Source organism: Balaenoptera physalus, assembly GCF_965194825.1.
Source record: "Balaenoptera physalus genome assembly, chromosome: 17".
NCBI lineage: Eukaryota > Metazoa > Chordata > Mammalia > Artiodactyla > Balaenopteridae > Balaenoptera > Balaenoptera physalus.
The window spans coordinates 47,673,645-47,696,646 of NC_138895.1; the positions used below are offsets into that span (position 1 = coordinate 47,673,645).

At 40.6% G+C, this 23,002-nt stretch overlaps 1 protein-coding gene and 1 long non-coding RNA gene across 5 annotated transcripts in view; both read left to right on the forward strand.

Annotated features, from left to right (window-relative positions):
* The window catches only part of LOC309646461, a 98,800-nt gene that overhangs the window by 70,498 nt on the left and 5,300 nt on the right, over window positions 1–23,002 (forward strand). The gene's annotated exons all lie outside the window — the stretch shown is intronic.
* POP1 (POP1 homolog, ribonuclease P/MRP subunit) overlaps window positions 1–23,002 on the forward strand; it is a 47,481-nt gene that overhangs the window by 20,521 nt on the left and 3,958 nt on the right. For 3 of the 4 annotated variants that reach the window (XM_082432684.1, XM_082432685.1, XM_082432686.1), the window contains exons 12-14: window positions 5,531–5,646; window positions 7,695–7,886; window positions 9,010–9,164. In XM_082432684.1, the coding sequence (XP_082288810.1) occupies window positions 5,531–5,646; window positions 7,695–7,886; window positions 9,010–9,164 (463 nt within the window). The remainder of the gene's footprint in view (window positions 1–5,530; window positions 5,647–7,694; window positions 7,887–9,009; window positions 9,165–23,002) is intronic. The other variant, XM_082432687.1, reaches the window with a different exon arrangement.

Consider the following 23,002-nt stretch of genomic DNA (forward strand, 5'->3'; position numbering starts at 1 on the left):
TCAAATCCTTTTTTGGAATAAGGCAGTATTAAATTCTTCCTAAGGCTTTTGTCTTAATATAAATCAGTTCAAGGAAAGTTAAAGTCTATCTTGAAAAACATGATTTAATTTCTACTCTTAAAGCTTACCATCTTATGGGTCATTGTGTTTTTTAATAATCAAAGTATAATTGATTTACGATATTATATTAGTTTCAAGTGTATAACATAGTGGTTCAATATTTTTATACATTACCAAATGATCACCAAGATAAGTCTAGCTACCATCTGTCATCATACAAAGTTGTTTCAATATCACTGACCATATTCCCCATGCTGTACATTACATCCCCATGACTTACTTATTTTATAACTGGAAGTTTGTATCTCTTAATCTCCCTCATCTTATTTCAGTCATCCCCCCCACACGTCTCCCCTCTCACAACCACCAGTTTGTTCTCTGTATCTAGGACTCTGTTTCTGTTTTGTTATGTTTGTTCATTTGTTTTTTAGATTCCGCATATTAGTGACATCATATGCTATTTGTCTTTCTCTGAGTTATTTCACTTAGTGTAATATCCTCCAAGTCCATCCATGTTGTTGGAAATGGCAAAATGTCATTCTTTTTACGTCTGAGTGGTATTCCATTGTATATATACCACATATTCTTTATCCATTCATCTGTTGATGGACACTTCCATACCTTGGCTGTTATAAATAATGTTGCAGTGAACATAGGGGTGCATGTATCTTTTCGAATTAGTGTTTTCATTTTCTTTGGAAATACACCCAGAAATGGAATTGCTGGATTGTGTGGTAGTTCTATTTTTAGTTTTTTGAGGAACCTCTATTCTGTTCTCCATAGTGGCTGTACCAATTTACATTCCCACGAACAGTGTATGAGGGTTCCCTTTTCTCCACATCCTCGCCAGATCTGTGTCCCCAGGAGGACTCCCAATTGCCTTCTGCCTCTCTGGGAAACTCTCTAAGATCAGCAAGTGGCTCTTTTCAAATTACTGCCTCTGTGCTGGGACTTGGAACATGTAGATTTTGTGTGTACCCTTTAAGAGTGGAGTCTGTGTTTCCTGTAGCCCTCCAGCTCTCCTGTTCTCAAGCCCAGCTGGCCTTCAAAGCCAGACGTTCTACAGGCTCATTCTCTCTATGCAGCACCCCCAGGCTGGGGTACCTGATGTGGAGCTTGGTCCCCCTGCTCCCTCGGGGAAACTCTGCAATTATGATTCTCCTCCTGTTTGTGGGTCGCCTACCCAGGGGTGTGTGTCTTGACTCTACCATGTCTCCACCTCTCCTACCCGGTTCCTTCTTTATTATCTTTAGTCGTGGAGAGCCTGTTCTGCTAGTCTTCAAGACGTTCTCATAGATAGTTGCTCTGTAAACAGTTGTAATTTTGGTGTGCCCATGTGAGGAGGTACGTTCAGGGTCTTACTGCACCATCGTGGCCACCAATGTTATTATTGTATTTTATTAAAACCTGTTTTAAGTAATTTCTTTGAAGAAGTATCGGCATGTGAGCTATATAAAAAAGTAAACTTTTTAAGGAGTTAGTATTACACAAATATTATTAACAAGTGTAACATACCATCTGGGATGACAATTCAAAACTAATTTTAGAAATATACTTTGATGAGCTGGGTCAATTAATAAAAGATTAATCCTTGGAAGAATCTTAAGGTCATGATGGTCTTAATTCACTGATATAACTTCCAGTCTGTCTTTCCATATCTGAAGTCATTCTTTGTTTTGAAGGTCATGATGGTCTTAATTCTCTGACATAACTTCCAGTGTATCTTTCTATATCTTTGTTTTGACTTGGACAAAACAGATCAATTCTGGTGCTACTTAAACCATAGGAAGGGTTTGCCTGACTTGCATAACATAAACAATTTATCTTCTTATGTGTGCTGGGAATTATAGAGAGCTTGGAAAAGAGAAGATACAGCAGTGTGATACTGTGAAGTAATAAGAAATACATGTTTGGTGTTTGTCCATGGTTCCTGACACCTTGCTTCTAAAACTCTTGTCATTTCCTAAGTGACAAGAGCCTTAAAGGCTAAAGGGAGAGCCTTTTCTTATTCCTAACAAGCCCCTTTCAACCACACCTGAGTTTATGTTAATGAGGTATCTTTTGGTAAAGCCCCTATGGTTGGGGGCTGGTTGCCAGGGGAACCAACCAAAATGTTGGAACTTTCAGGCCCCACCGCTTCTCTCCCTGAGAAGGGAGAGGGGCTGGAGATTAAGCTTAATCACTAATGGCCAATCAATCATACCTACCTGATGAAACCTCCATAAAAATCCTAGAGTGGAATTCGGAGAGCTTCCTGTTTGCTGAGCCCTTGGAGGTGCTGGGTGGTGGGGTGCCCAGAGAGGGCAATGGAGGCTCCACACCCTTTCCCCTTTACCTTGCCCTGTGCATCTCTTGCATCTGGCTGTTCCTGAGTTGTATCCTTTTATTAAAAAATCACCCAGTAATAATGTAGTAAGTAAACTGCTTTCCTGAGTTCTGGGAGCCATTCTAGAAAACTACTGGACGTGGCCAATTTATAGCCAGTTGGTCAGGACTTAAAATTGGCGTCTGAAGTGGGAGCTGCCTGTGGGACTGAGCCCTTAACCTGTGGGATCTGATGCTATCTCTAGGTAGGTAGTGTCAGGATTGAGTTAAATTGTAGGACACCCAGCTGGTGTCAGAGAATTGTTTGCTGTGGGAAAAACACCCACACACTTGAGCGTCAGAAATATTGAGAGTAGAATAGAGTTCAGAGATGGAAATGGTTTTCTCTTTCAGTGAAGACCCTGAAGTGATGATGCACATCCTCAGGTGCTTTGAAAAAGTTTACTTGATCATTTCTTTCTTTTTCTTTTTTTAATAAATTTATTTATTTATTTTCATTTATTTATTTATTTATTTATTTATTTATTTATTTATGGCTGCGTTGGGTCTTTGTTGCTGCACGCGGGCTTTCTCTAGTTGTGGTGAGTGGGGGGCTACTCTTCGTTGCAGTGCGTGGGCTTCTCATTGCAGTGGCTTCTCTTGTTGTGGAGCATGGGCTCTAGGCGCCCGGGCTTCAGTAGTTGTGGCTCACAGGCTCAGTGGTTGTGGCTCGTGGGCTCCAGAGCACAGGCTCTGTAGTTGTGGTGCACGGGCTTAGTTGCTCCGCGGCATGTGGGATCTTCCTGGACCAGGGCTTGAACCCGTGTCCCCTGCATTGGCAGGCGGATTCTTAACCACTGTGCCACCAGGGAAGTCCTATCATTTATTTCTTGAGTTTGATAAATATTAACAATATGTTTTTGCGAATCTTTTCAACTTCATTAACACAGCATTTCACTATGTAAAGAACTGGTTTTCTGAGTGAAATTTAAAAATACAAGTTCTGCTCTACTATCTGTTCTTTTAGTATTTGCTCTCCTTAACATCTGGTTTGCTTTGTTAGATTATTTTAACTAGGCTTTGTCTTCCAGAGATGAATTTGCTTTGGAAAACACTGACCTTACATTGTGCTCATGGGCTCTTTTTAGTCTTTCTCTTTGCACCCTCTCTATTACCGTGCACCCCAAACAGTTGACTTTCTCAAGTGCCCAGTTATTGGTCATTATTGCCATGACTTCTCAGTTTCTGCTCTTGGGAGAAAAAATATCTGATAGCTTCAGCTGGGCCTTTTTAACTGTTCTGCAAATTTAATTTAAAATAGAGTGAAGTTGAAGGCTGTAACTTTGGTTCATTTGAATCCCAAATGATTAAACCTTTTATTCATTTCCTTTGCTTCTCTAAGAAACACTTAAGAAAAATTTAAAGCCTGGTGATCTTCAAATACATTTAAGAAAGGAGAAGATAAGCTACTCAACCTTTAAGTCACAATTCTGGAGTTATGTAGTCAGTTAGCTTTGGTCCGAGATGAAAGAGAATGTGCTTTATGTGAGTCTCGGGGGAAGGACTTAGAATTACGCTCGGAATTGACAGTCATTCTGGGCACACTGAGGGGTGTGCTGACTCAGCTGATAATATTTTTTTCTCAGTAGTGAAGACTGTTGACTTAAAAGGCCTCCTTTGCCTTCAGACATACTCTGCTTTGTCATTATAGTATCACACAGAATAGTTTCACTGTCCTAAGTCAGCTGTGCTCTGTCTTTTCATCCCTTTCTCACTGCTTCCAACCCCTGATCCTTCAACAGTCTTTATGGTTTTGCCTTTTCCAGAATGTCACATCGTTGGACTCATACAGTATGTAGCCTTTTCAGATTGGTTTCTTTCACATAGTAATATGCATCTAAGGTTCTTTCTTGTCTTTTCATGGCTTGATAGCTCATTTCTTTTTAGTGCTGAATAATATTCCATTGTTCAGATGTACCATCTACTTTGTTTCATCTATTTACTTACTATATTTTAGAATATTTGAAGATGAAGTTGTGCTTTCCTCTGCCTTTACACCCTAAGTATTAGCCATCTCTTTTGTCTGCAGCCAAATCTGAATAAAATCCCAGCTCTGTCACTCAGATCTGTGGCAGCACTCCACAGGAAAGCCTTCTCGGCAGACAGCTGTTTGATGGGGCTTTTTAGCTCCTAGACAGGCTGTGTGAACTTTTACAGCACACGTCACTTGAGATGGTGCTGGTTATTCTTTCCAGCAGCACTAGAAGCAGTTGCTGCTTTTAAGGAGCTTTCATCTCAGATCTTTTCATCAGTTTAGTTTTTTCTAACTTGTTTATCCCTGATATCTGTCACATTATGGCCAAGTCACTTCCAACTTATTTTTTTCAGCCATCAGACCCATGCAGGTTGAGTGACCTTTCTATGTTGGCATTTCAGGACCTTAGCCTAAACTCATGAATTGTCTGACTTTTTACTTTTAATTCTTCAGTCCAACAAAATAAGATTTGAAAGATTTTTTTCCCCCTAGTGTTTAAGTAATTGCATGTAGGAAGTCTCTTCTATCAATATATATGTTTATAACTGAAAAAATTCCTCCTCCTTTCCCACTAGAGTACTTTTTGTCATGGTGTAGCTCGTTTAAAGGGATGAAACAACATATTTCACAACAAATATATTCATTTTAAAGGACAGAAAAATACATCCTTGAATTAATAGGACAGAAGAAGAGGATGGTATCTGTTGGCTCAAGACCATTGGGTCAGGGATGATATAAAGAGCCCTGAAGCCAATAGTTAAAATATGATTTGTGCCGTCAGAGCATATAATCAAGAAATGGTTCGCCTCTGCAGTGATGCCTAGAACGTGATTATCTTAAATGTGGAATCAGGCAGATATTTAGAGGCAATTTTATGTAATATTTGCATCTTACAGACTAAAAATAAATGTCAAAGAAATAAGTTTAGGAGCCTTTGCTGTTTCACAGATTATGAAACCAACTGTAAGAATAACAATTTCTACTCAAGTAAATAAATTCCTCTAGAGAAGTTAGGCTTCTAGAGGAGCCTATAGAATAGTTTCCTGTAACAAAATGTCACCTGGCTTTGTTTAGAATTTGACCTCACTGATCTAAGGAATGTGGTTTAAGGCTATTTCTTTTCCCTCTTAGATAATGAGAAAGTTAGACAGCTGCTTCTGGAGGGTGTGCCTGTGGAGTGTTCGCATAGCTTTCTTTGGAACCAAGATATCTGTAAGAGTGTCACAGAGAATAAAATCTCGGATCAGGTAACTAATGGTAAAGTCGTGAAAACAGGCTGAAATTCATCACCCTAGAGACCATGAACGTTATTTCATACTTTATAGAATCCCATAGACTTCCTTTTATTTTCAATTTTTTGATCCCTTACGACATATACAATGCTATTTTCCGTTTAGAGAAGAATAATCTCTAGAAAAGGTTAATACAAAGACTTTTTCTTGAAATGATAATCTTATGGTTTAAATTTTTTTTTCTTTTATTATTTTTTCCCTTAAATGTTCTCTGTCATTAATTTCACAATGATTGAGCTCCTGTCGGCCCCAGGTATTGTATTAGATAATGGGGTAGATGACTAGGATTAGGTCGAAGAAGTACAGAGCACAAAGGAGGCCCAAAGAAGGGGTACTGAGCCCGGACTAGGGAAACTGGGGAAAGCTTCCTGGGTGGAGGAGCTGGTATTTGAGCTAACTCTTAAGTGTGTGGTCAGAATTAACCAGACTTCTTGCGGCCAGGGGCCAGGAGCCAAGGCTACAGTGGAGAAAGGATTGTCGGAGTTGAGAACAAGGGCAAGGGCCCAGGCCAAAAACAGGATGGCATGTTCAGGAATCTCCAAGTAGAGCAGTATCTTGGAGTTAAGGGTAGGGTAGGAGATGGAACTGAGGAGATAAAAAGGGGCTATAGCATAAAAGACCTTGAGACATTTTTGGATTTGGACTGAAGATGCAGGGCCCATTGAAGATTTTGAGTTGGGCCATGACATGATCAGATTTCACTCTGGCAGTGCTGTGGAGACTAGGGATGGGGATAAGGGGGCGGAGGAGCTGGAGAGAGGGCTTGTGGTTGGATGGCCTTAAAAGAGACCCTTGAAGGAGTCCAGATGGCATGATGGGGGCCTGAAGTGTGGCAGTATGGCTGGAGTGGATGGGCTGGGGTTTAATACATATGCCTGGAAGGTAAAACTGACTAGACTCAGTGGTTGATTGGAAGATGGGAAGTGAGAAAGGAGGAGGCCTGTGGGTTAGCTCCTAATGGTCTAGCTTGGTTTTAGGAGCTCAGCTAAAAGAGAGCCAGAGCCAGGTCTGACTTGCCACTGCTGTCTTCCCAAGTTCTAGCTAAGTGCCTGGCATATAACAGGTGCTTAGGAAATATTTGAATGAACAAGTAAATGAATGAAGACTAAATATTTGAAAGGATGAATGAATGAGCTAATGAACTGTGAGAACTGTATGTCATTCAGCCAGCCGGGGCACACAGGGAAGAGAGTGACACAGCGGGGAAGATGAGTTTAGTCTCAGATAAACTGAGGGGCCTCAGGACGTCCCAGGAGCAGATGTCCAGGAGACAGGTTTCTATCCCAGGAGGAAAAGTTGGGACTAAAGAGATAGATATTTTGGAATTACCAATATGTAGAAGGTAGTGGAAACTTGACCAAAGGTAAAAAAAGGAGACTCGGGGCTTGGTCATGCATGAAGGGCATTCATGAGTTAGACTTTGTAGCATGGAGGTGGTCTCCTGTGTAGTCTTCTCAATTGAGCGGCAGGCCTGTCTCCAGCTGGCAAGAAAAATCCGCAAGGATGTTGTTATCCACTCCCTGCAGTCCACTTAATAGATAATTTATAGCATCTTCTCTTTTAAGACCTGCTGAGAAATTTTCTTAAAAGCTGGAGTATTTTCCCACTTGCCCCTCCTTGAGAAGTTGTTGTTTATAGCCCTTTTACTTCATGACCACCAATCTTAACCAAAATAAATGTAGGGACAGAGTATCAAAATATAAGATTAATCCTGATAGAAAAGGAATTAGCAGAATGAATGTATATTATTTTATTACTTTGAATCACCTAGTATATTCTAATTTAAGACAATTTGGCATTTTCTACCAAAGCACTTGTATAGAGGAAAATCATCCTGGGAGGAATACCTTGTACTTAAAATGGCTCACATTTATTTATCGAGAACACCTTTTTCTTGCTTTTTAAAAGAGCATTTAACTTTCTAAAGCTGCTTATAGGGAGACCCAGTAGGATCTCCCGGAAGACTAGGGTTGTTTGTCTTGAATTATTTTCTTCCACTTCAGGATTTAAACCGGAAGAGGAGTGAATTGCTGGTGCCCGGGTCGCAGCTTTTTTTAGGTCCCCATGAATCCAAGGTTCCTATACTTTTGATTCAACAGCCAGGAAAAGTGACCGGTGATGACCAACGAGGCTGGGGAAGTGGCTGGGATGTCCTCCTCCCAAAGGGCTGGGGCATGGCTTTCTGGATTCCATTTGTAAGTTACTCTTCGATGCTGACCAACAGTTACAACATTTGAAATACATTCCTAGGGAATGCCAAGCCCTGAAAATGTTCCTGACTTTACGCACGACCTAGAAATTGAGTGCTAGTTTTCTGCCCTTTGAGCTATAATCCTGGATATGAGATACTTCATAGAGTCCCTGGAGCCCGGTTTTCATTACTAAGAGTTGTGCTGACATTTTTTGAATTTTTGAGGTTTTAAAAGTGGCCTGATTTTTGAATAGTAGTGGCAACAAAATGTTGAGGTTTCTTTACTTGAAATTTGTTACAGTTTAAAAGCCAAAAGACTTAGTTTTTATAGATGTATAGAATACAGTTTTTTTTGTAAGTTTTTATAGATGTATAGAATACAGTTTTTTTTTGTAAGTGCTGTTCCATATATTCCTCGTTTATTAACTGCAGCTAAAAATTTTATTAAAAATCTAATGTGTGTTGTTTTTTCCCTGGTTAAATAATTACTTTGAGCTAGAGAGCATAAAGGACATGACATGTAAGACTGTTAGATTCAGGCAGATAATTAATTTTAGTGATTATGCATAGTGCAAAGGACATTCAGTTAATCATTTAGGAGTGGGAATATTTTTAAATCTAACTTTAAAATTATGAACTGTTTTAAGCATACAGAAGGTATACCTGTGTACCTTTCACCCGCCATCCATGAACATTATAGGTTCATTGGAAGCACTCTGTGTATCCCTCTCCAATCCCATTTCCCTCTCTCCTTCTAAAGGAATCACTAGTCCTATTTTTGGTGTTTGTCACTATCATGCATGTTTTTATAGCTTTATTAAGTATGTGTGTATATCCTAAAATAAAATAGCTATATTTGACATGTTTTTAAACTTTATTCCTTATATAAATGCTTTTGCAACTTGCAGTATTCACTCAACATTGAGATTTTTCCATGTTGATTGGTGAAGCTCTATTTCATTCATTTTTACTATTGTATGGTAACCCATTATGGGGTAGTTCCCCAGTGTATTTATCCGTTCTACTTCTGATGGGTATTTAGGTTTCCCATTTTTCCCCATACAAAGAATTTAGCAGTTTCACTTTAAGTTGGTATAGTGACAGGATCTTTCTGGCATTTCTTTTAGATCTATCGAGGTGCAAGAGTTGGAGGATTAAAAGAGACTGTAGTGCATTCTCAGTATAAAAGGTCACCTAATGTCCCAGGTGATTTCCCAGACTGCCCTGCTGGGATTCTCTTTGCTGAAGAGCAAGCTAAGAATCTTCTTGAAAAGTACAAAAGGTAAGAAACTGGCTTCTCTAGTTTGATGTCTTTTTTTTTTTTTTTAATAAATTTATTTGTTTTTTGCTGCGTTGGGTCTTCCTTGCTGAGTGTGGGCTTTGTCTAGTGGCGGCGAGCAGGGGCTACTCTTCGTTGAGGTGCCAGGTCTTCTTATTGCGGTGGCTTCTCTTGTTGCAGAGCATGGGCTCTAGGCGTGCGGGCTTCAGTAGTTGTGGCTTGCGGGCTCTAGAGCGCAGGCTCAGTAGTTGTGGCGCACGGGCTTAGTTGCTCCACAGCAGGTGGGATCTTCCCAGACCAGGGCTCAAACCTGTGTCCCCTGCATTGGCAGGCAGATTCTTTTTTTTTTTTTTTTAATAAATTTATTTATTTATTTATTTAGTTTTGGCTGAGTTGGGTCTTTGTTGCTACGTGCGGGCTTTCTCTAGTTGCAGTGAGTTGGGGCTACTCTTCATTGTGGTGTGCGGGCTTCTCAATGCGGTGCCTTCTCTTGTTGCGGAGCACGGGCTCTAGGTGTGCAGGCTTCAGTAGTTGTGGCACTCAGGCTCAGTAGTTGTGGCTCACGGGCTCTAGAGAGCAGGCTCAGTAGTTGTGGCTCACGGGCTTAGTTGCTCCGCGGCATGTGGGATCTTCCTGGACCAGGGCTCGAACCCGTGTCCCCTGCATTGGCAGGCGGATTCTTAACCACTGCGCCACCAGGGAAGCCCGGCAGGAGGGCTCTTAGCCACTGCATCACCAGGGAAGTCCCTAGTTTGATGTCTTAAGGGGAAGACACATTGAACAATCATGTTTGTCCTGGCTTCAGGGACTCTTACTATATAATGTGGAGTTCCTAGACTTGTCAACATTCCCAAGACATAATTAAGAAGATACTACTTAGGTCAGGAGATTGCCCTGTATCTAGATTTTATAGCCCATGCAGGTTACAAACCTTTCTCTTGGTTATTTGCTTCACTGATGATGGTGTACACCTAAGCTGTGGACCTGAGTTCCAGGCGCTTGTTAATTGATTCCCGCTACTGAGCCCTGCCTCCTCAAAATGGAAATTGTGTTTTTCGTAATGTTTATAGATGGAGTACATACTTATGAATTTTAATGAAAGTATGGAAACAACCAAAAGACTTTTAAACTGGTGTATTCCTTTTATCCAGAGAGATAAGCACTGTTTTTAAATTTTGGTATCTGTCCATCTAGACTTTTTTCTTTTTCCATTGGAGGAGTGGCCAGTGAGGGGCTTTATTTCCTTTATACTCTGGGAAGGAAACATAGGGCACCTGTATTTCCTACTGAACTGTAGACTTCTGGAAGCACAAAAACTCTCTTGTTTGTTGTGGCATCTGCAGTATCTAGCCAGTGCCTAGTGCACAGTGGGCCTTAATACCTTTTTTTTTGTTGACTGATGAATGGGTGACTAATTGCATGTTGTATTTCCTTGACTGTGAGCTGCACAGTTGTGCTCTCCTGTGCACTGCTGCAACCCCAGAGACAGGCCCTGCTTGGCTTTCCAGCTATTGTTTGAATGATGGATGAATGAGTGAGTGAGTGAACGGGGATACGTTCCTGGATTGCTGGTTTACAAGCCCTTTGAGGGCAGCCATTGTGTGTTGTACATCCTATGCCTCCCATAGTGTGCAGGGGCTTCTCCATGCTTGTTAAATAATAATTGACAGTAATACTTATTTCTCACCCTTTAGATTTTTTTATGTATATACATTTTTCATGGACACAAATTTTTTTTAAGGCATTGTATTACATATACTATTTTGAAACCTGCTTTTTTCATTTAGCTGTATATTATGGAAATTTTTCCCATATCAATAAATATGACTCTAAACCAAGAGTTGGCAAACTTTTTCTGTAAAGGGCCAGATGATAACTATTTCTGGCTTTGTGGGCCCTTTGGTCTCCATGGCCTGCTCAACTCTGCCATGTGGCACAAAAGCAGCCTCAGAGGATGCGTAAATGAGTGGGCACGGCTGTGTTCCAGGCTCACGCTATGGACAATCCTATTTGAATTTCATAGCATTTTCATGTGCCACAAGATATTATTCTCTTGTGTTTTTTTCTTTTTTTTTGGCTGCACCGCGCGGCTTGTGGGATCTTAGTTCCCCAACCAGGAATGAAACCCGGGCCCCCTGCAGTGGAAGCGCGGAGTCCTAACCACTGGACCTTCAGGGAATTCCCTCTTGTGTTTTTTTCAACCATTGAAAAATGTAAAAACCATTCCTAGCTCGTGGGTCATACAAAAACAGGCAGTGGGCCAGGTTCGCCCAGTGAGCTGTAGTTTGCCAATGCAGTATGGCTGTTTGTGATTTATCAGTGGCCCTTTAGGTTCTTTCTGATTTTTTGCTCTGTGCTTCTGTGAACAGCTTTCCATTCGTATCTCTACGTATTTGTCTGATTTATTCATTTAGCACATGTTTACTTAGAACTTGCCATGTGTCAAAAACCTTTCTAGGCACTGAGGCTGCAGCAGAGGACAGGATGGGCAAAGTCTGCTCTGCCCCTGTGGAGCTTATTCTTTTTTTTTTTTTTTTAACATCTTTATTGGAGTATAATTGCTTTACAGTGGTGTGTTAGTTTCTGCTTTATAACAAAGTGAATCAGTTATACATATACATATGTTCCCATATCTCTTCCCTCTTGCATCTCCCTCCCACCCTCCCTATCCCTCCCCTCTAGGTGGTCACAAAGCACCGAGCTGATCTCCCTGTGCTATGCGGTTGCTTCCCACTAGCTATCTATTTTACGTTTGGTAGTGTATATATGTCCATGCCACTCTCTCACTTTGTCACAGCTTACCCTTCCCCCCTCCCCATATCCTCAAGTCCATTCTCTAGTAGGTCTGTGTCTTTATTCCCGTCTTGCCACTAGGTTCTTCATGTCCTTTTTTTTTTTTTTTCCTTAATTTCCATATATATGTGTTAGCATATTGTATTTGTTTTTCTCTTTCTGACTTACTTCACTCTGTATGACAGACTCTAACTCCATCCACCTCACTACAAATAACTCAATTTCATTTCTTTTTATGGCTGAGTAATAGTCCATTGTATATATGTGCCACATCTTCTTTATCCATTCATCCGATGATGGACACTTTGGTTGCTTCCATGTCCTGGCTATTGTAAATAGAGCTGCAATGAACATTTTGGTACATGACTCTTTTTGAATTATGGTTTTCTCAGGTGATATGCCCAGTAGTGGGATTGCTGGGTCATATGGTAGTTCTATTTTTAGTTTTTTAAGGAACTTCCATACTGTTCTCCATAGTGGCTGTATCAATTTACATTCCCACCAACAGTGCAAGAGTGTTCCCTTTTCTCCACACCCTCTCCAGCATTTATTGTTTCTAGATTTTTTTTTTTTTTTTTTTCACACACACACACTGTATTTTATTTTTACAAGAGATAAATAGACTGACACCAAGCATTGTACATGGATGACCACAACAAAAGCAACAATGATTGCAATTACCAAACATGAAACACACTCATACTATGTCATAATATTGACATTCAGTCCAGTAATCCTCCACTGTAACAGCTCCTTTACTTTGCAGTGAAAATTGATTTGTATATTCTTTGCCTCTGAGTCCTTGTGGGATTTTTTTTTTTTTAATTCAGACAGAAAGTCACAAAAATTATACTCATCCTCATCAGTTCACTCAGTCCCATGTAATTAATTGTTTTTTTTCATCTTGATCTTTTGTTAGCACTTTTATGAGTTCATCAGTTTTTCATCAGAGTTCTGAAAATGCTTATTCATTCAGTTCAGCAGTACAGTCAGTTACCAGAAACCTGTACTTGTCAGAGTCTTTTCCATGAATTTCTTGAAGATGAAACCCTTTTATAGGAACATATTTGCAAAATCATCAGAGTACACCCAGAACTGTCTGTAAATGACAAAAGACTTAAAAATGACCACGGTAAAAGATTTGATGAAAGTTCATAATAATGCAGTTGACAAGAAAATTAGTTATTTCTGAGATATACATTTTAAAGTAATAACTAGGATTATGACTTATAACATTATACCAGAACATATAAGATTTTTAGAAATTTCATGTAATGTCTGAAACATTTATATTAACATATTTCCATACATATTTCCATACAAATACAAATATAAGATTTTTAGAAATTTCATGTAATGTCTGAAACGTTTATATTAACATATTTCCATACAAATAACCCAATGAAAGTTTAGTATTAGTTGTTTTGTTTGTTTTTTTATACTGCAGGTACTTATTAGGCATCAATTTTATACATATCAGTGTATACATGCCAATCCCAATCGCCCAATTCAGCACACCACCATCCCCACCTCACCGCAGTTTTCCCCCCTTGGTGTCCATATGTCCATTCTCTACATCTGTGTCTCAACTTCTGCCCTGCAAACTGGCTCATCTGTATCATTTTTCTAGGTTCCACATACATGCATTAATATATGATATTTGTTTTTCTCTTTCTGACTTACTTCACTCTGTATGACAGTCTCTAGATCCATCCACGTCTCAACAAATGACTCAATTTCGTTCCTTTTTATGGCTGAGTAATATTCCATTGTATATATGTACCACATCTTCTTTATCCATTCGTCTGTTGATGGGCATTTAGGTTGCTTCCATGACCTGGCTATTGTAAATAGTGCTGCAATGAACATTCGGGTGCATGTGTCTTTTTGAATTACGGTTTTCTCTGGGTATATGCCCAGTAGTGGGATTGCTGGGTCATATGGTAATTCTATTTTTAGTTTTTTAAGGAACCTCCATATTGTTCTCCAGAGTGGCTGTATCAATTTACATTCCCACCAACAGTGCAAGAGGGTTCCCTTTTCTCCACACCCTCTCCAGCATTTGTTGTTTGTAGATTTTCTGATGATCCCCATTCTAACAGGAGTGAGGTGATACCTCATTGTAGTTTTGATTTGCATTTCTCTAATAATTAGTGATGTTGAGCAGCTTTTCATGTGCTTCGTGGCCGTCTGTATGTCTTCTTTGGAGAAATGTCTATTTAGGTCTTCTGCCCATTTTTGGATTGGGGTGTTTGTTTCTTTGATATTGAGCTGAATGAGCTGTTTATATATTTTGGAGATTAATCCTTTGTCCGTTGATTCATTTGCAAATATTTTCTCCCATTCTGAGGGTTGTCTTTTCGTCTTGTTTATGGTTTCCTTTGCTGTGCAAAAGCTTTGAAGTTTCATTAGGTCCCACTTGTTTATTTTTGTTTTTATTTCCATTACTCTAGGAGGTGGATCAAAAAAGATCTTGCTGTGATTTATGTCAAAGAGTGTTCTTCCTATGTTTTCCTCTAAGAGTTTTATAGTGTCCAGTCTTATATTTAGGTCTCTAATCCATTTTGAGTTTATTTTTGTGTATGGTGTTAGGGAGTATTCTAATTTCATTCTTTTACATGTAGCTGTCCAGTTTTCCCAGCACCACTTATTGAAGAGACTGTCTTTTCTCCATTGTATATCTTTGCCTCCTTTGTCATAGATTAGTTGACCATAAGTGCGTGCGTTAATCTCTGGGCTTTCTATCTTGTTCCATTGATCTATGTTTCTGTTTTTGTGCCAGTACCATATTGTCTTGATTACTGTAGCTTTGTAGTATAGTCTGAAGTCAGGGAGTCTGATTCCTCCAGCTCCATTTTTTTGCCTCAAGACTGCTTTGGCTATTCGGGGTCTTTTGTGTCTCCATACAAATTTTAAGATGATTTGTTCTAGCTCCGTAAAAAATGCCATTGGTAATTTGATAGGGATTGCATTGAATCTGTAGATTGCTTTGGGTAGTATACTCATTTTCACAATGTTGATTCTTCCAATCCAAGAACATGGTATATCTCTCCATCTGTTGGTATCATCTTTAATTTCTTTCATCAGTGTCTTATAGTTTTCTGCATACAGGTCTTTTGTCTCCCTAGGTAGGTTTATTCCTAGGTATTTTATTCTTTTTGTTGCAATGGTAAATGGGAGTGTTTCCATAATTTCTCTTTCAGATTTTTCATCATTAGTGTATAGGAATGCAAGAGATTTCTGTGCATTAATTTTGTATCCTGCAACTTTACCATATTCATTAATTAGCTCTAGCAGTTTTCTGGTGGCAGTTTTAGGATTCTGTATGTATAGTATCATGTCATCCGCAAACAGTGACAGTTTTACTTCCTCTTTTCCAATTTGTATTCCTTTTATTTCTTTTTCTTCTCTGATTGCCGTAGCTAGGACTTCCAGAACTATGTTGAATAATAGTGGTGAGAGCGGACATCCTTGTCTCGTTCCTGATCTTAGAGGAAATGCTTTCAGTTTTTCACCATTGAGAATGATGTTTGCTGTGGGTTTGTCATATATGGCCTTTATTATGTTGAGGTAGGTTCCCTCTATGCCCACTTTCTGGAGAGTTTTTATCAGAAATGGGTGTTGAATTTTGTCAAAAGCTTTTTCTGCATCTATTGAGATGATCATATGGTTTTTCTTCTTCAATTTGTTAATATGGTGTATCACATTGATTGATTTGCGTATATTGAAGAATCCTTGCATCCCTGGGATAAATCCCACTTGATCGTGGTGTATGATCCTTTTAATGTGTTGTTGGATTCTGTTTGCTAGTATTTTGTTGAGGATTTTTGCATCTATATTCATCAGTGATATTGGTCTGTAATTTTCTTTTTTTGTAGTGTCTTTGTCTGGTTTTGGTATCAGGGTGATGGTGGCCTCATAGAATGAGTTTGGGAGTGTTCCTTCCTCTGCAATTTTTTGGAAGAGTTTGAGAAGGATGGGTGTTAGCTCTTCTCTAAATGTTTGATAGAATTCACCTGTGAAGCCATCTGGTCCTGGACTTTTGTTTGTTGGAAGATTTTTAATCACAGTTTCAATTTCATTACTTGTGATTGGTCTGTTTATATTTTCTGTTTCTTCCTGATTCAGTCTTGGAAGGTTATACCTTTCTAAGAATTTGTCCATTTCTTCCAGGTTGTCCATTTTATTGGCATAAAGTTGCTTATAGTAGTCTCTTAGGATGTTTTGTATTTCTGCAGTGTCTGTTGTAACTTCTCCTTTTTCATTTCTGATTTTATTGATTTGAGTCCTCTCCCTCTTTTTCTTGATGAGTCTGGCTAATGGCTTATCAATTTTGTTTATCTTCTCAAAGAACCAACTTTTAGTTTTATTGATCTTTGCTATTGTTTTCTTTGTTTCTATCTCATTTATTTCTGCTCTGATCTTTATGATTTCTTTCCTTCTGCTAACTTTGGGTTTTGTTTGTTCTTCTTTCTCTAGTTTCTTTAGGTGTAAGGTTAGATTGTTTACTTGAGATTTTTCTTGTTTCTTTAGGTAGGCTTGTATAGCTATAAACTTCCCTCTTAGAACCGCTTTTGCTGCATCCCATAGGTTTTGGGTCGTCGTGTTTTCATTGTCATTTGTCTCTAGGTATTTTTTTATTTCCTCTTTGATTTCTTCAGTGATCTTTTGGTTATTTAGTAACGTATTGTTTAGCCTCCATGTGTTTGTCTTTTTTACGTTTTTTTCCCTGTAATTCATTTCTAATCTCATAGCGTTGTGGTCAGAAAAGATGCTTGGTATGATTTCAATTTTCTTAAATTTACTGAGTCTTGATTTGTGACCCAAGATGTGATCTATCCTGGAGAATGTTCCGTGCGCACTTGAGAAGAATGTGTAATCTGCTGTTTTTGGATGGAATGTCCTATATATATCAATTAAATCTATCTGGTCTATTGTGTCATTTAAAGCTTCTGTTTCCTTATTTATTTTCATTTTGGATGATCTGTCCATTGGTGTAAGTGAGGTGTTAAAGTCCCCCACTATTATTGTGTTACTGTCGATTTCCTCTCTTATAGCTGTTAGCAGTTGCCTTATGTATTGAGGTGCTCCTATGTTGGGTGCATATATATTTATAATTGTTATATCTTCTTCTTGGATTGATCCCTGGATCATTATGTAGTGTCCTTCCTTGTCTCTTGTAACATTCTTTATTTTAAAGTCTATTTTATCTGATATGAGTATAGCTACTCCAGCTTTCTTTTGATTTCCATTTGCATGGAATATCTTTTTCCATCCCCTAACTTTCAGTCTGTATGTGTCCCTAGGTCTAAAGTGGGTCTCTTGTAGACAGCATATATATGGGTCCTGTTTTTGTATCCATTCAGCCAGTCTATGTCTTTTGGTTGGGGCGTTTAATCCATTCACGTTTAAGGTAATTATCGATATGTATGTTCCTATGACCATTTTCTTAATTGTTTTGGGTTTGTTTTTGTAGGTCCTTTTCTTCTCTTGTGTTTCCCACTTAGAGAAGTTCCTTTAGCATTTGTTGTAGAGCTGGTTTGGTGGTGCTGAATTCTCTTAGCTTTTGCTTGTCTGTAAAGCTTTTGATTTCTCCATCAAATCTAAATGAGATCCTTGCCGGGTAGAGTAATCTTGGTTGTAGGTTCTTCCCTTTCATCACTTTAAGTATATCATGCCACTCCCTTCTGGCTTGCAGAGTTTCTGCTGAGAAATCAGCTGTTAACCTTATGGGAGTTCCCTTGTATGTTATTTGTCGTTTTTCCCTTGCTGCTTTCAATAATTTTTCTTTGTCTTTAATTTTTGCCACTTTGATTACTATGTGTCTCGGCGTGTTTCTCCTTGGGTTTATTCTGTATGGGACTCTCTGCGCTTCCTGGACTTGGGTGGCTATCTCCTTTCCCATGTTAGGGAAGTTTTCGACTATAACCTCTTCAAATATTTTCTCTGGTCCTTTCTCTCTCTCTTCTCCTTCTGGGACCCCTATAATGCGAATGTTGTTGCGTTTAATGTTGTCCCAGAGGTCTCTTAGGCTGTCTTCATTTCTTTTCATTCTTTTTTCTTTAGTCTGTTCCGCAGCAGTGAATTCCACCATTCTGTCTTCCAGGTCACTTATCCGTTCTTCTGCCTCAGTTATTCTGCTATTGATTCCTTCTAGTGTAGTTTTCATTTCAGTTATTGTATTGGTCATCTCTGTTTGTTTGTTCTTTAATTCTTCTAGGTCTTTGTTAATCATTTCTTGCATCTTCTCAATCTTTGCCTCCATTCTTATTCCGAGGTCCTGGATCATCTTCACTATCATTATTCTGAATTCTTTCTCTGGGAGGTTGCCTATCTCCACTTCATTTAGTTGTTTTTCTGGGGTTTTTTCTTGTTCCTTCATCTGGTATATAGCCCTCTGCCTTTTCATCTTGTCTATCTTTCTGTAACTGTGGTTTTTGGTCCGCAGGCTGCAGGATTGTAGTTTTTCTTGCTTCTGCTCTCTGCCCTCTGGTGGTTGAGGCTATCTAAGAGGCTTGATGGTAGGCTCTGGTGGTGGGTAGAGCTGACTGTTGCTGTGGCGGTCAGAGCTCAGTAAAACCTTAATCCCCTTGACTGTTGATGGGTGGGGCTGGGTTCCCTCCCTGTTGCTGTGGCGGTCAGAGCTCAGTAAAACCTTAATCCACTTGACTGTCGATGGGTGGGGCTGGGTTCCCTCCCTGTTGCTTGTTTTGCCTGAGGCAACCCAACACTGGAGCCTACCCGTGCTCTTTGGTGGGGTTAATGGCAGACTCTGGGAGGGCTCACGGCAAGGAGAACTTCCCAGAACCTCGGCTGCCAGTGTCCTTATCCCCCCGGTGAAACAGAGCCACCACTCGCCCCTGCAGGAGACCCCCCAACACCAGCAGGTAGGTCTGGTTCAGTCTCCCCCAGGGTCACTGCTCCTTCCCCTGGGTCCCGATGCACACATTACTTTGTGTGTGCCCTCCAAGAGTGGCGTCTCTGTTTCCCCCAGTCCTGTCAAAGTTCTGCAATCAATTCCCACTAGGCTTCAAAGTCTGATTCTCTAGGAATTCTTCCTCCCGTAGCCGGACCCCCAAGTTGGGAAGCCTGACGTGGGGCTCAGAACCTTCACTCCAGTGGGTGGACTTCTGTGGTATAAGTGTTCGCCAGTCTGTGAGTCACCCACCCAGCAGTTATGGGATTTGATTTTACTCTGATTGCGCCCCTCCTACCGTCTCACTGTGGCTTCTTCTCTGTCCTTGGACGTGGGGTATCCTCCTTGGTGAAGTCCAGGGTCCTCCTGTCAATGATTGTCCAGCAGCCAGTTTTGATTCTGGTGCTCTCGCAAGAGGGAGTGAGAGCACGTCCTTCTACTCCGCCATCTTGGTTAATCCCTCCTAGATTTTTTTGATGATGGCCATTCTGACAGGTGTGAGATGATATCTCATTGTAGTTTTGATTTGCATTTCTCTAATGATTAATGCAATCTACAGATTCAATGCAATCCCTATCAAACTACCACTGGCATTTTTCACAAAACTAGAACAAAAAATTTCACAATTTGTATGGAAACACAAAAGACCGTGAATAGCCAAAGCAATCTTGAGAACGAAAAATGGAGCTGGAGGAATCAGGCCCCTGACTTCAGACTATACTACAAAGCTACAGTAATCAAGACAGTATGGTACTGGCACAAAAACAGAAATATAGATCAATGGAACAGGATAGAAAGCCCAGAGATAAACCCACGCACATATGGTCACCTTATCTTTCATAAAGGAGGCAAGCATATACAGTGGAGAAAAGACAGCCTCTTCAATAAGTAGTGCTGGGAAAACTGGACAGGTACATGTAAAAGTATGAAATTAGAACACTCCCTAACACCATACACAAAAATAAACTCAAAACGGATTAAAGACCTAAATGTAAGGCCAGACACTATCAAACTCTTAGAGGAAAACATAGGCAGAACACTCTATGACATAAATCACAGCAAGATCCTTTTTGACCCAGCTCCTAGAGAACTGGAAATAAAAACAAAAATAAACAAATGGGACCTAATGAAACTTCAAAGCTTTTGCACAGCAAAGGAAACCATAAACAAGATGAAAAGACAACCCTCAGAATGGGAGAAAATATTTGCAAATGAAGCAACTGACAAAGGATTAATCTCCAAAATTTACAAACAGCTCATGCAGCTCAATAACATAAAAACAAACAACCCAATCCAAAAATGGGCAGAAGACCTAAATAGACATTTCTCCAAAGAAGATATACAGATTGCCAACAAACACATGAAAGAATGCTCAACATCATTAATCATTAGAGAAATGCAAATCAGAACTACAGTGGAGCTTATTCTTGATGGAAGTACATGTTTCTACGCTAGTGGGAGGGATCCAGGCAAGGGGAGGGAGGCTGAAATGGCAAGAGCAAAGCCCTTGAGTGAGGAAGACGGGGTAGCATCCAGGGCATAAGGGGAGGAGTGGCATTCCTTAGGATCAGGCTTAGCTGTCTTATTTTAATAGGCTGGAAGGCTGACTCTGAAAATGTGAATACAGATTTAGGTAGGCTAGACTCTGCGCAGAGGTTGGGTAGTAGTCTGATTGTGACCGTCTTCTCAGTGAAAAATAGGCAAGGTTATCATCTAGGAATAAGGGGGAGAGAGGCTGTTGGAGATCTGAGGAGAGAGGAATTGATATAAACAGTGTTCTGGGAGAGTGGAAGATAGAATTGACTGGAGAAACGTATCAGATTTGTAAGAAATGTAAGAGTCCACTTAAGTTGTGTTGATAGTGAGACCCTTCGGGACTACCGCATGTTCTTCCCCAGCTATGTTCTGCCAATCAGCTGCTGGCGTGGGGTAGTGGAGGGTTGAATGTAACCAGGAGGGGCTTTGCCGGGGGAGGGACTTGGGGGTATGTGTAAAGGGAGTGAGTCTCTTAGGAACGGTGGCATCTAGGCTTCCAAGGAGAGAGATGTGAGGACGGTAGTGAGCAGTGATGAAGTGGTAAACGAATACAGTAAGTCTCCTACATACGAACCTTCAAGTTGCGAACTTTCAGCGATGTGAACGTGCGTTCCATCAGCGTCAGGCATGAGTGAAACTGCAGCTTGCCCTCCGTCTCCTATTGCTGACGATCCTCAGCTCTCCCATCTCCCACCTCCTCTTCCTCCTCTAGTCAGTAACTCTTCTTGCCTGTTCACTCGATGCCAGCCCCGTATGCCAGCTGTTGTACTGTACTACTGTACTTTTCAAGGTACCGTACTGTAAGATTAAAAATGTTTTCTTTATTTTTTGTGTTTTATGTATTGTTTGTGTGAAAAGTATTGATATTATAAACCTATTACAGCCCTATATAGCCGATTGTGTTAGTTGGGTACCTAGGCTAACTTTGTTGGACTTACAAACAAATTGGACTTACGAATTCGCTCTTGGAACGGAACTCATTTGTATGTAGGAGACTTACCATAGTAAGTTCCAGTGGTTGAGGAATTGTTGCCGTGGAGAGGTAAGTGGGCAGGCAAAATAGGAGGCATCATTCTGAGTGAAGGATACTTGAAATTGAGATTTTAAGGTGGAGCAGGTGTTGGCCGTGACCAAAGGTAAGGTGTGACCAGGAGAGTGGGTGAAGTAAAAGGTGTGAGAGGTTTCTGGTGGGCCAGGGTACTAGAAGGATGATATATGTAGCCGCTGAAGCCATTGAGAATGGGTCGGGATGGAGGGGAGGGCAGAGTGGCGGGGAATGGGGTGCCTGGGGAGTTGACCGAGGACCTGGCTGAGCAGGGAGAGCCAGTGGTTCATCTGATGGCTTGTGCTTCAGGGGAGCAGGAAGGAGAAGAAAAGCAGTCTGGGGCATCAGGAGGAATGTGCCCACCCCTAGGCCTGTGGGGTGTGAAAAAGAAAGAGCTATCACTTGAGAGGAGCTGTAGGGGAAAGAAGGCAAAGAGAAGGACCTTAGGCTCAATCTCATAAATAAGATTTCTGGTTAAAAAAAAAAAAAAGATGCATGCTTTGAGGATTTGATGTACTATTGACAAATTGCTATTTGTATTAGTGTAGAGTTTTACCTCTAGTTCTGAGGGTGCCTGTTTTCCCTCACGTCTCGATAACATGGGCTATTACCAGTCTTTTATTTTTTTAATTAATTAAAAAAAATAAATTTATTTATTTATTTTTGGCTGCATTGGGTCTTCGTTGCTGCACGCGGGCTTTCTCTAGTTGCGGTGGCTTCTCTTTGTTGTGGAGCACGGGCTCTAGGCGTGCGGGCTTCTGTAGTTGTGGCTCGCGGGCTCTAGAGCGCAGGCTCAGTAGTTGTGGCCCACTGGCTTAGTTGCTCCACAGCATGTGGGATCTTCCCGGACCAGGGCTCAAACCTGTGTCCCCTGCATTGGCAGGTGGATTCTTAACCACTGCGCCACCAGGGAAGTCCTTACCAATCTTTTAATACTAACAAAACATAGATGAAAAAATGGCATCTTACCGTTTTCATTTTTTGTTTGTTTGCTTACAAGTGAGGTTGGGTACTCTTAAGTGTTTTCACCATATTTTGTCTCTTTTTTTGTAAACTGCCCGTCTCTCTTTTTAAAGGTTTCTGGGTGAGGCAAGTACCCTGAGAGGGTTTTTCACCAGCTGCCCCTCTCAGGAGGCCAGAACACATTTGGTTCAATCTCCAGAATATAGGCTCAAACTGAACCTCTGATTAAGCGTACAGGTTCATTTCCATTTGAGGTCCTAGGGCATAGCACACAGTAAGAAACAAAGGGGGGAAGGAATGTCTGGGCCTGTCCCCGAGGAGACCATCAGCCTGAGGGTGCAGGCTGGGACTCCCACAGAGTACCCCAGCCCAGAAGGGCCCATGGCCAGGCTGCTCCTTACCTCTTGGGGTCATTACATACCAGAGCAGGCCCTGGTTCCCACTAGTCTGTGGTTTTTTGAAGGTTCTCCCTCACATGTTGCTGGAAGGGTCATTTGGTGTCACCCATGTGGAGGGCAGTTTGGAAATATCTGTCAAAATTGCAAGTGCTAATAATACTCGTTGCCTTAGCACTTCCACTCCCAGGAC